We start from the raw sequence: 12284 nt of genomic DNA, 5'->3' as shown, positions 1-12284 counted from the left end.
CCCAGGCCCCATCCCCTCCTGCCTCTATCATCCCCACATCCCAGGCCCCATCCCCTCCTGCCTCCATCATCCCTACCACATCCCAGGCCCCATCCCCTCCTGCCTCCATCATCCCTACCTCCAGCTCTCACATTCTCCTCCTCCTGTTCCCTTCCCTCCCTCCCTGGACCCCTGACTTCCACACACCTGTGCCCACATGTGGCTGAACAGTGGTGTCTGTGATGAGGGGGAGAAGCTGTCCTGTCAAAGGGTGACGGAGCTGTCGCCCATGTAAATGCTAAAGAGAAGATGGGCAGTTAGGAACAGGCAGGAGTATGGGACAGAGGGTTTGGGCCGTGACCACCCTAGAGCAAGAGGTAGCAAGCACAAGGCAGGGGTTAGAGCAAGACCCAGCATCAGACTTCCGAGTGAGCCAGGAAGGCAGCCATAGGAAACATAAGCCAACTAGTGTGGCTGAGACACAGAAGGGCAGCAGCTGCGTTCAGTCTGGAGGCCGTGGTTAGTTAGAGCCACCACAGGGGTGAGAGGAGGGGTCTCCGAAGCGTCTAACAAGAAGGGGGCCCTGTGGGGTGGGAGGGCCTGGTGCAGGCAGACCCTGCTCACCGTGTATCTCGGGTCGTCTGGGTGAACGGCCACAGCCACGTCTCCAGGCAGGGTCTCTGGCCTGGTGGTTCCCACCACAATCTCTGTGTCTGGAGACAAGCATTCAAGCGCTGAGGTCAGCTATCACCCCACTCCCTCTCCCCCACACAGGGGAGGCAGGGGGAGCTGCAGCAGGAAGGAGGAGGGAAGGGAGGATAGGGGGAGCATCCTGACTCCTTCCCTGCTCTGAACTATCTGGAGCGCTTACAAGCTACACTTTAGAACTAATCGTCTGCATTGTTTTACAAAGAAGGGGCTGGCTTGGAACTTTCTATGTAGACCAGGTAAGCCTTGAACTTGGAATCCTCCCACCTCTGCCCCCAAATGCTGTGACCACAGGTACACCGTCAGTAGCTCAGAACTGATCTTTCACCTCTTAGTGGAAGACCTCACAGAGTCACACTAGGCTCCCAAAGAAGAGGGTCGCATGCCTTTTCCTCCCCCAGAGTAAGTACCCACTACAGTGCAAACCTACCAGGGGTCCCGGAAACCTCATGCACTCAAGAAAACGGGAAGCAGAGAGAAGAGGGCAACTCTCAGGACCTCACTCACCAGGCTCTCCATCCACAGGGAAAGCAACAGAAGCAAGGAGCCCAAAAGTCACAGGGGTTGGGCAGTCGGGCAGCTGCAGCACCGTGCGGCCAGGCAGGGGCCGGCTTTCCACCTGGAGGGTTGAGGAGGCAGGAGAGAGAGCAGTCTTTTTGTGGTGCTCACATCCAGGATTCCTACAGCTCTCCATCCTGCTTCCCTGCCCTCCCACCCAGAGGGCCCAGGAGCCGTCTTCCAGAGTAAAGCCACGGAGCTCACAAGCCGTGGCTGCTCACTCTTCTGAGCACTGCAAGAATTCTGACTCTTACACTGTCCCTACAGGTCATCATGTCACCCTTTGATTGGCAGGTGAAGAAGCAGAGTGATTAGAATGTGAGAAAATCAATCACAGACACTGCCAGAGGCGGCAAGGACCTCGGTCCGTCAGCCTGTCTTTTTTCCTCTCCCTCACCTCAATGTCTGAGATGGCCGATCTCAAAGTACATGACCAGTTGACGAGCTGGCGGCTCCGGTACAACAATCCCGAGTCATAGAGTCGCACGAAAGCTTCCGTCACGGCTGCTGAGGAGCCCTGGAATGATCTGAGTGTCCACACCTGACATCCTCCCTCGGCTGAACCAAGGGACTCCCTCATCCCTCTCCCAACACTTCCCACATGGTCTCTGGCACCCTCCCCAAACCCACAGGGACTGTGACGTGAACTCACGGCATCCATGGTGAAACATTCTCGATCCCAGTCCAGAGAGGCGCCCAAGGCGCAGAGCTGCTCATAGATCTCCCCTCCTTTCCTGCACCAGAGATTCCTGTCAGTAAATATGACCAGGGCACCTCCCAGCACTAACCATGGGTGCTCGCCAATGCCAGGTACCAGAGGAAATAAAGTACAGGTGGCACTGACCCCGCTGATGGAGACAGAACCACACACCTGGGGTGGGGCTTCCTATGGCTTTAAATGACACAGAAAGGTCTCTGCAGGGGCATCTAAACCTTTGGCTTCTCTGAGACACACAGGATGGATGACAGTCTTGGGCTACAACCAGTGATGTCTAAGGTGTAGCCCATGGGTTGTGAGCACAAACATGCATATACATACATACATACATTCTGCATAGCACTGAAACATGTCACTGCCATGTAAAAAGCTCACATTTGAGAATTATGCAGTAAAAAAAAAAGAAAAAGAAAGAGAAAGAAAGGAAGAAAGAGGAAGGAAGGAAGGAAGGAAGGAAGGAAGGAAGGAAGGAAGGAAGGAATCCACAAAAAGTCCTCAAAATGTTTTAAGTTTACAATCCACACAAGAGGCCCATCAGCCACGGCTTGTACACACCTAGCAGGAGCAGCCACTTTGTGAAAAATGTGTGTGTGTGTGTGTGTGTGTGTGTAGGGGAAGAACGTGACCACAGATATAGGGGCTGGGGTGGGAGAAGTGATGAAGTCCAAGGGAAAACAAGACAAGGTTGACAAACACACACATTTGTATATATCCTTTCATATACACACAAATGTGTGTAACCTAACGTGAGCATAGTACACACACGCAAATGTGTGCATTCTAACATGAGCATAGTACACATGAGTGTGCATTCTAACATGAGCTTAGTACACAGGTGTGTGCCATTCTAAGGTGAGCATAGCACACACACACAACATGAGCATAGTACACACACACAAATGTGTGCATTCTAACATGAGCATAGTACACAGGTGTGTCCCATTCTAATGTGAACATAGCACACACACACAAGTGTGTGCATCCTAACATGAGCATAGTACACAGGTGTGTGCCATTCTAAGGTGAGCATAGCACACACACACAACATGAGCATAGTACACACACACAAATGTGTGCATTCTAACATGAGCATAGTACACGGGTGTGTCCCATTCTAATGTGAACATAGCACACACACACAAGTGTGTGCATCCTAACATGAGCATAGTACACAGGTGTGTGCCATTCTAAGGTGAGCATAGCACACACACACAAGTGTGTGCATTTTAACATGAGCATAGTACACACGAGTGTGCATTCTAATGTGAACAAAGTATACAGACAAACATGTACATTCTGACACACACACACACTCTTGGCTCAGACACCCCATCCGTCAGTCCCTCTGCATGAGGCAGGAAGAGCCGAATCCTACGAGTCAGAAGTAGTGCGGACAAACAAAGCCTCGGCCAGTCACCCACGCCCCGCCATCGTACTCCTGTTTCCACTGCCACGCGGCCCTGAGGAAGTCTTCCCGGCTCAGCTCGTGTCTCCGCACCCTCTGCTCCTTCCACAGCTGTTTCTCCACCACGGCCTGAAGTGGGATCCGGTGTAAACGAAAGCTAGTCAGCGGCACAGAGACAGCACTTTCAACCAAGCAGAGGAGAGAGAGGCGGCGCAAGACCCACCTGTGTAGCGATTCCTGCGTGATCTGACCCGGGGATCCACAGCACGCGATCCCCACGCATCCGGTGCCTGCCACGGAAACACCATGGGGACCCCTGAGCTCCCTTATCCTCAGCCCAGCACTTCCAACCTTCCCTTCAGGAACTGCCGCGGGCCCGTCGTCTCTCACCAGCGCACAAGTGCATCCTGGATCGCCACCGTGAGCGCATGGCCGATGTGCAGGGAGCCCGTGACGTTGGGAGGTGGGATACACATGGAAAAGGTCTCCCCTGTAGCTTGGGGCAGCCTTGCCTGGAAGGAATGAGGAAGTCAGAAGCCAGAGGGAACTGGATGTTGCCTAGGAGAACAGCACCCTCTGGTGCCTTGGGGCCAAAGGAACAAGGAGGCCAGGTGTAGTGGCGCACACGTAGAGAGAGGCAGGTGGATCTCTGGGTTTGAGGCCAGCCTCGTCTATAGAGTTCCAGGACGGCCAGGACTACACCTAGAAACCCTGTCTCAAAATATAATAATAATAATAATCGGGAGGCAGAGGCAGGCGGATTTCTGAGTTCGAGGCCAGCCTGGTCTACAGAGTGAGTTCCAGGCCAGCCAGGGCTACACAGAGAAACCCAGTCTCGAAAAACAAAACAAAAATAATAATAATACAAGGGAAATCCTTCAACATGGGGAAAGCAAAAGGAAAGCCAGCGGCCAAAAGAAATAAAGATCAGCTGTGAAGTTAGCCGAAGTTGAAGGGCCACTCACTCTGTCCCTCTACCGCGCACTGACCTGATACTCTGGTTTGAAGAAGCCCTCTCGCACCCACCACTGGTACCAGGCCGCTTCGACATATTGGGGGCTGTAAGCAGGAGGCAGGGGCCCAGAAACATCTGTGGGAGCACGAGAGATCCACGACTCAATTGCATGTTAGCAGACCAAAGAGCAACAACATCGCAAAATATTCCCTACCCTTTACCTTTCTTTTCGCCTGGCCCGGTGGGGATTTCATACAATACTACTTCCTTGTGACTCCAGGCCTTAGTGGGCACTGCAGGTATCTGCAGGGAGGCAACAGAGGTGTGTGGAGGAGGTTGCAATTCACAGTACACCACAGTCATGGATCCCAGCGCCAGTCTCCTTCAGTCCCTTCCCAAGTCTTAGGAGACCCAAGGACTGACCCCTGACCTTGCTCTTCTCAGCCAGCCCAGCCTCCAGGGCCGCCTGCTTCTCCCGCAGGCGCTTCTGTTTGGCTTCGCGGTTTCTCCGAGAGACGGGGGAGCCGTGAGGCTCCGGCTGTGTACAAAGTGCCTGGGACCTGGAGAGACCCCATGAGGGCCTCAGCCCCCAGACCGGTGGCCGGAAAGAGGCCAGAGGTAAGTGAGGCATGGGGAGTGTTTGGGAAAGGATGGAGGTCAGCTACTAGGAGGTCATGGGGTGCTGGAGGTCACAACCCTTCGCTCCCATCCGCAGGACCCTCTCACTCTACGTCCTTCCGCCTAGGGGCGAGCCGCACGGTGTGGACAGCATTCTCGAGTCACTGCAACCAGGGCTTCAGGGGAAGGGGGGGCGCTCTGCCCGTCACCGGGCACCGACGCGGACACGAAGGTTGGGGTTCGGAAACCAGGGACACCCCCTGAACCTGGACCATGCGACTCGATCCCGAACGCCGCGGCGAACTCAGAGCCGATAGGAGCACCGCCGAGGTGCGCGCGCATGGGTGGGCGGGGCTACGCGGGCGCATGCGTAGAAGACTCGCTTCTGGGACTGTGTTGAAGCGGGTATCACCGCGTTGGATGGGGAAACGCAAGCAGGCGTCAGCAGCCGCATAGCTTTTTTTTTTTTTCCATAATTTTATTAAACAAGAAATGTCCCGGTGTGTAAACAAAATACACCTGAGTTAGAAAGCTGCCCGCCCGGGGTCGCCTCAGGAGCTGTGCTTCTGCCGCTTCCAAAAGCGCTTGACGTCGCTGTGCCCCGCTGGCGTCACCACCATCAGCCGCTTGGCCGAGTTCTCGAACACGAGCACGCCCAGCTCCCGCGCGTGGGCCAGCAGCAGTTCAAAGTCCACTTGCGACAGGAACTGGTTATACAGGACGCCTGGGGTCGGGTGGGACAGGCAGGAGGTGAGGGGTTGCAGTGGTCTCGGCCCCTCCGAGCAGCATGCAGGCAGGGGCTGCAGGCCACAGTTCTTAGGACTAAGTTTCTACGGATAGTCGACTGTTAACACCTTAACACCCGTGGCATCCAGACACTCGAAAAGACAACAGAATCCAAAAGAAAAACCATGCAAACCCACTTAGAAGACTGAATACCCTGCCTCTTATCCCTCCACCTAGCTTAATTAATCCAAACTGCATCGATTTGGGACATATTTCCTGCTACCAATGTATCAAAAGATCAGTTTTCCTCTCCTTCCCTATGGGGAAACAGATATGAAACGCACAAACCCTTTTGCGTTTATCGTGGCGAAATTGCCAGCCTTACCTCTTTAGCCAATGCCCGAGGTTAGGTCAGCAGAAGACACTCACCTTCAGTGAACCGGAGTCTGTCCCTTTCCAGCTCCCACAGCCGAATCTGGTCTGTTATGGTGGGGGGCAGCACAGGAGTCTGAAGGACAAGGGTGAAGCTATAGGACCAGGGCAGATGCCCAAAGCAGTCTCTGGTTTCTCATCCATCCGCTCGCAGCTAGGTGCCCAGGCTGCCAGCCTCCAGAGTCTCAGTACCCACCCATACCTGTTTGAGCATCACTGGGTGTGCTCTTGTCCTTAGGAAATGGATTATCTAGGAAAACACAAGGATGTAGAAAGTCATCTGCACGGTCACCTAATGTCACTGAAACAGCATCTCCCGTGTTCTCCTAGCCACAAGCCTCTGACAGGAACCATGCCTGTTTGGCTGTTACTTCCAGGTGCACCTCCCACTGGTCACACCTGTGACCCACTCCATGATGCATCTATTCTCTCCATGGTCTCACCTTGTTTTTCTTTAAGATGGCACTAGCTATCATATTTTGAGCACTTACTGCTCGGCAGGCTCTAAGCTAAGTGTCTTAACATCTAGTCTTCCAGCACCCCAGGAGGTGGACTGCTGTTTACTGGGAGCAGAGTAAGGCTCGCAGAGATAAGGCAGCCGTGAACAGTGGAGTAAGAGATTCAGAGCCAGACTGCCTCCCGCTTCATGACTTCCCAGGTACCCAGGTGACTCGCCATCTCTCCTGACAGGCCTGAGGCTATGCTTCCGTGACAGGAATATCTTGGCCGCCCAGGACAAGCACAACCCCTCCCTGACCTCCAGTCCACGTAGGGATACCTGCTGAGCTGTGATGCCGCTGGCAATGGCCTGCTGCACGCTCTCTCGGGTCACTTGTGCCACCACCATGTTGGGGAATCGATAGAGCATCTCAGAGAAAAGAGCAATGAGAGCGATCTGCAGCTCCGACTCTGACCCAGGGATGAAGGAGGAGAAATGAGGAGGCTACCCCGCCCCGCCTTCCTCTAGCCCCGCCCTCAAGTATAGGAATAAATGCCGGGGAGCTACAAAAACCACCCAGTAAATGCGGCCATTTTCTCCTATGTCCTTCCCCTCCCTACTTCCTACCCATCCACCCCCACCCAGACTCACCGGTATAGGCATACAGTCGGTAATTGGTTTCCACGACAATGAAGCCTGGCTGGTGCACAGTGCCCCCAGCCCCAGAGACACCAGATGAGAGGTTGATGGCCAGGCGTGTGGGGTAGTACCGTCGGGACTTCCTCTGGAAGAACACAGGGCAAGATGGGGGTCCTCTTTCTGATAACCACCCTCCTGTTAGACATTCAACGCCCTCCTATGAAACCATCAGCCTTTAACTTCCCCCCTCAAATGACCCAAGCACTCAGTCCTGGCTAGGACTTTCGGCTACACCTCAAACACCCTACTATTCCAGGGGCAGGTGGCTGGGTGTCCATACCTTCCTCTGGAAAACAAGCCCGAACTCACGCAGGTGTTGTAGAAAGTTCAACAATGAATCACTCATACCCTCCACAGAGTAGTCCTGGTGAAGAAATAGCCAGCTGGGGACTACGACACATCCACAGGTCACAACCCAGCCCTATGTCCCCTCCTTCTCTTGCCTTCTTAGGTGGTTCTGTGGCCATTACTGTTTTCCTCCATAACCTCTCCCTACCTCCCTGACCTCCAGCTCCCTACTTACCTTGCCAAGAGTAGAGAAACTGAGCTGGAAAAGGAAGGAGAGAATCTCCACTAGATCCATGCCCCGACTCTGAGGAGGAAATGGCAGAACAACAGGAGGTGAGACAGGAAGAGGGAGTTAAGGAGCACAGTGGGCTGGTCTGTACTCAGTAGGTCCTAAGCAGAGTGAGCACACTGTCTGTCCTAGGCCCCGGCTCTCACCTGGGCTGTCTGCAGATACTGCAGCATGAAGTACCAGAGCTGTGCAGACGTGTCCAGAAGCAGGAACTGGAAGCCAGCGGAAGTGATGCAGGGTGGCTCTCCAGGTTCAGTGCTAGAGACAGAGCGCGCTGACGATGGTAGCAGCTTGCAAAGGCTACAGTGTCTGCTTATACCCACTTAGGCCTCTCCTCTCAGCCAACTCTCTCCGCTCCCTCCTAAACCCAGACACCCACTTTATTTGAGACCCAAAGAGATGGCCGAGCAGAGAGCGGCCATGCCCTGCCTGCCCTCCTCACCTTTTCATAAGCCCGGCCTGGCTGAGGAGCTGAGCCAGGTCCTGGCTGACAGCTGCACTGGGGGAGCCCACCATGAAGTGCAAGACCACCTAGAGACGAAAAGGGTCAGGAGACTGGGATCTCCAGGGCTACCGGAAATGGGCACACAGCGGAGGCCGGCTCCTCACAACCGAGAGGGAACGGGAGCACAGCAGAGGCCTGCTGCTTACCTCCCAGGAGGAACCAGCGCACAGCGGAGGTCTACGGGGGCCCACAGAGGCCCATTCCTCACCTCCCTGCAGGAAGAGGAGCAGAGGCCCACTCCTCACATCCCAGAGGGATCGGGAGCACAGCGGAGGACAGCCCCTCAGCTCGCAGGGGTAACAGGCGCACAGCGGAGGCCCGCAGAGGCCGGCTCCTCACCTCCCAGCGCTCCTCGGCATACTTGTCCAATGAGGGGACGTCCCGGGCGTGCTTGTCTGGTCCCAGCTGACTTGTGTCATCAGACCAGGCCTTACCCCTGTGGCCAGGATGGACAGCAGTAAGGAGCCCTGTCTGTTTCCTGCTTCCCTAGGTTTTTACCCTCACACCATGGACCATTATAAAAAAGGGGGGGAGGGACATTTTCTGCACCCTACATCCATAACTGGTCCAATGTATTCTTGAAAGAGCTTTTGAAGGCGTGGGGGTGGGGAGAGGTTCTGGGAGGCCTCTCTCAGGAGCTTCTCCCCCATCTGTGTAATAAGCAGTTCCCCTGGCCTAGCTCAGGAAGAGAGAAGAATGACGTACCCACCCAGAAGGGCAATCCGGAGGTTCTGGCGGAAGACAGGGTTCAAGATGAGGCCCTGGAGTCCACCGGGGAGCAGCTGGGTATGCCAGATACGGAGGCCACTTAGCAGCCCCGTACTTTCCTCCTGAGCCCTGGACAGGAGCAGAGTTACGTAGGGATGTCACTAATAGAAAAGGGAGCGCCACCACGATCTCCTCTGAATGCGTGGGCCTTGTAACAATGTCGCAGAGTGAAGCTGTTTCTCACCTCAGATACCTGCACTGCAATGCTAAGGAGAACCTAGTCGGTTTTAATTGTTGTTTGTTTCTCCTGTCGGTTTTAATTGTTGTTTGTTTCTCCGTTTTGTTTTTTAATTCCTTCCCCCACACACACACCCCAAACCCACCAACGTTTGTTTTGTTTCAGAAAAGGTCCTGTGAAGCCTGGGACAGCCTAAAACTTACAATGTATCAGACTTACAATGTAACCCTTGAATTTCTGGTTTCCGGTCTCTACCTCCCAACTTGGGGGAGGGCTGCTTTTTTTTTTTTTTCCTTTCTTTCTTTGTCCTTTTCCTTTTGTTTGGTTTGTTGTGTTCTAGTTAATACAGCTAGTTAGAGAGATCACAACTCTCCACAGTGGGAACCACTGCAAGTGTATTCTGGAGGGTTTTCCTTGAGTAGGGCAGGGTCTGTTGAAAGGCCCTAGATCTGATCCCCTAGCTCCTTATGCGTGCACCCTGGAAGTGTTCCAAACAAAAGCCATTTGAGAAAGGTTGCTATTGGGAAGCTCGCACCAGCTGTGCACAGGACTCACTTGCTGAACTCTTTCTTCACCCACAGGGCCACGGCAGCCTGTGGTAGAGGCTGCTCCAGAAATAGCATCCTCATCACCCAGTTCTTAGCCAAAGAAGGGAGCTCCCTGTAAGGTTAAAAGGCCAAATGTTATCAGAAGCTACCACACACCTGCATCTCTGTCCTCACCTGCCCATTTAGTTGTTTGTTTGTTTCGAGACAGGGTTTCTCTGCGTAGCTCTGGCTGTCCTGGAACTCACTCTGTAGACCAGGCTGGCCTCGAACTCAGAAATCCTCCTGCCTCTGCCTCCCAAGTGCTGGGATCAAAGGCGTGCGCCACCACAGCTCACCCTGCCCGTTGTTTTAAAAAACAAAAATCCCAACTGCTCAGAGAGGCAGAGAAAGCACCCAGCTGACCTTCCTCCTCCAACGACATCCCAGAAACAAAAAGCTCCCACTCCTTCTCCATACCGTCTTAAATATCCTTCAACTCAGTATCGCTAATTTCTGTTTACGTGGTTGCTCCATGTCTTGACCTAGGTTGACTTTTTAGCCTCTGGCTAAAAGAGATGTGCTGAGGGCTGAGCCACAATACAAGGTTTTTCTGGTTCATAATCTTGGAGCTCACAATGTGATCAGATACCCTGAACCATCTGCCTCTCAGACATCTCTTGCTATCTCTCACGTCCTTAGCAGTCCCGCTGCCCCCATAACCTCTGTTTTGGATTGACACACTTTTGAGTAACGTCTAACTCCCTGATACTCACACTGGGCTAAGCCTCTCCCCATGATAACTAATTTCAGTCTGCAGGCCCCTGTTACATTCTCCAAACATCCCCCTTGGTTTGAAGGCTCCTCACCTGAAGACAGCCAGACAAGTGGCAGGGTGCCCATACAATCGGTCCAGCACCCCAGGGCTCAGGCCTCCTAAGAATTCCTGTAGATTCCTGCATTGCAGGTGTGCTCGGTTCAGCCCACCCCTCGAAGGGGTGATCTCCATTACCTGAGAGGGACAAATGTCAGAACTCCCCAATGACCCAGGCCTATATCACTGACTCCGGATCTATCAGATTTACGCTCTGTACTTTCCTGTCTGATGCCATTTATCATCTATTCCTCCCAAACCCCTCGTGTTCTGCTTCTTCATCATGCGGCTCAAGATGGCCTTGAACTTGCTATGTAACCAAGCATGGATTTGAACCCGATCCATCTGCCTCCACCTCCCAAGTGCTCCCAAGTGGCCACCAGGCTTTTCATCCCACACCTGCCCGGAAGTTCAGCCTTTCTACAGTCTCCAGGGTGTGGAATTATTCTCATTTTTCTGTATGGTCCTAAGGACCAAATCCATATCCTCACCGGTGTGGAAAAGTGACTGAATTACGTATTGTTTCATACTTGCAAAAGTGTTTTGCATATCAATGACGTCTCAAGTTCACCTAAGCAGTGACAAAGATGCTTGTTTGAGCCTAGGCTTCTTTCTTGTCCACCCTCTTGGTCAGATCAGTCCAAATCTGTCAAGTCCTTAGCTCTAATCTGGGGACACCGCTATAAACTGCCTCCATGCTTACCAACCTAAATTTCTTTCTATCCCTTCCCCACCCCCAGCCAGCCTTACCCCTCTCACTGAGACCCACGCCTCTGAGATCCTCACTTCTCTCCGGCTTTCCTTTCACTCCACTTCTCGCTCAACTCTCTCTCATACCCCCTCACCACTCGGATCCCCCTCGCGCACCCCGGGTCACCAGTCGTCGCTTAATCAGAGCTAATGTCTCGCATTGGCTCCTGGAAATAAAGGATGAGAATTCTAAAAGGTGGGAGAAACACGAAGAACTTCACAGACTGGACCCAGCCAAAAAGCAGCCCAAAGAGAAGGAAGCACAGAGAAAAGTGCCAAAAGTAAAGGGGGTTAGAATAGGCAATGCACTCGCCTGTCGCATGGCATGTTGGGAATTGTAGTCCTCTTCTAGCCTACATTGGAGCACTGTGAGGAGGATCTGACTACAATTCCCGAAAGGCATCGCAAGAAGGCCGGTCGAGAGAAGGTGCCTTTTCATTGGGAGTCCCTAGGAACACGCAAAGCCAGACCATTTGGTTCCGCTCCTCTCTCCCCTTTGCAGCTAAGGCGAATCTCTGTCAGGCCAAGACAGGAGGGGGCACCCAGGCTTGGGGAGCTCCGGGGCCTCCTATTGGAGACGCGCTAAAGCAGCTCAGTGGTGGTATGTTAGATTTACACCTCAAAACTGGGTTTCTTGACCTCTGCTGTTTACCACAAAACTGAGATAATACACAGCGCAGAGTATTTTCATGAGGCGAGGATCAACACAATTGCCCTTATTTAGCTACTACATGTTCAATCAATCAAAATGTCTGTGTGGGGTCAGATTCCCCAAGAACTGGAATTGACCTTAGCTAATGTCATTCTCTTGTCTTGCCTAAGATAAATTCATAAATCAAATCAGGGCAAATGATAGCTTTCTTTTAAAAAT

At 53.1% G+C, this 12284-nt stretch overlaps 2 protein-coding genes across 3 annotated transcripts in view; both read right to left on the bottom strand.

The window, feature by feature from the left end:
* The window catches only part of Vars2 (valyl-tRNA synthetase 2, mitochondrial), an 11519-nt gene extending 6290 nt beyond the window's left edge, over window positions 1-5229 (bottom strand). Inside the window, exons 1-11 of one of the 2 annotated variants that reach the window (XM_028786427.1) lie at window positions 4754-5229; window positions 4545-4626; window positions 4358-4458; window positions 3759-3880; window positions 3592-3658; window positions 3400-3497; window positions 1898-1979; window positions 1643-1762; window positions 1195-1306; window positions 604-692; window positions 187-277 (exon numbers count right to left, since the gene is read on the bottom strand). In XM_028786427.1, coding sequence (XP_028642260.1) covers window positions 187-277; window positions 604-692; window positions 1195-1306; window positions 1643-1762; window positions 1898-1979; window positions 3400-3497; window positions 3592-3658; window positions 3759-3880; window positions 4358-4458; window positions 4545-4626; window positions 4754-4954 — 1165 coding nt within the window. In that variant the 5' untranslated portion in view covers window positions 4955-5229. Of the gene's footprint in view, window positions 1-186; window positions 278-603; window positions 693-1194; window positions 1307-1642; window positions 1763-1897; window positions 1980-3399; window positions 3498-3591; window positions 3659-3758; window positions 3881-4357; window positions 4459-4544; window positions 4627-4746 lie in introns of both variants that reach the window. The other variant, XM_028786429.1, reaches the window with a different exon arrangement.
* Window positions 5230-5398: 169 nt separating this feature from the next.
* Gtf2h4 (general transcription factor IIH subunit 4) lies at window positions 5399-11718 on the bottom strand. The gene is made up of 14 exons (XM_028786457.1): window positions 11531-11718; window positions 10659-10801; window positions 9821-9925; window positions 9025-9156; window positions 8659-8755; window positions 8257-8345; window positions 7961-8072; window positions 7761-7829; window positions 7518-7601; window positions 7190-7322; window positions 6878-7008; window positions 6302-6349; window positions 6097-6175; window positions 5399-5665 (listed from the first exon to the last, which is right to left on the bottom strand). The coding sequence occupies exons 2-14, from the start codon at window positions 10796-10798 to the stop codon at window positions 5493-5495; spliced, it is 1392 nt and encodes a 463-aa protein (XP_028642290.1). The 5' UTR covers window positions 10799-10801; window positions 11531-11718; the 3' UTR covers window positions 5399-5492.
* Between the last annotated feature and the right edge of the window lie 566 nt (window positions 11719-12284).

Source organism: Grammomys surdaster, unplaced genomic scaffold, assembly GCF_004785775.1.
Source record: "Grammomys surdaster isolate TR1022 unplaced genomic scaffold, NIH_TR_1.0 125504, whole genome shotgun sequence".
Lineage (NCBI taxonomy): Eukaryota > Metazoa > Chordata > Mammalia > Rodentia > Muridae > Grammomys > Grammomys surdaster.
Note: the sequence above shows the minus strand (reverse complement) of the source record. Positions and strands in the feature narration are given on the sequence as shown.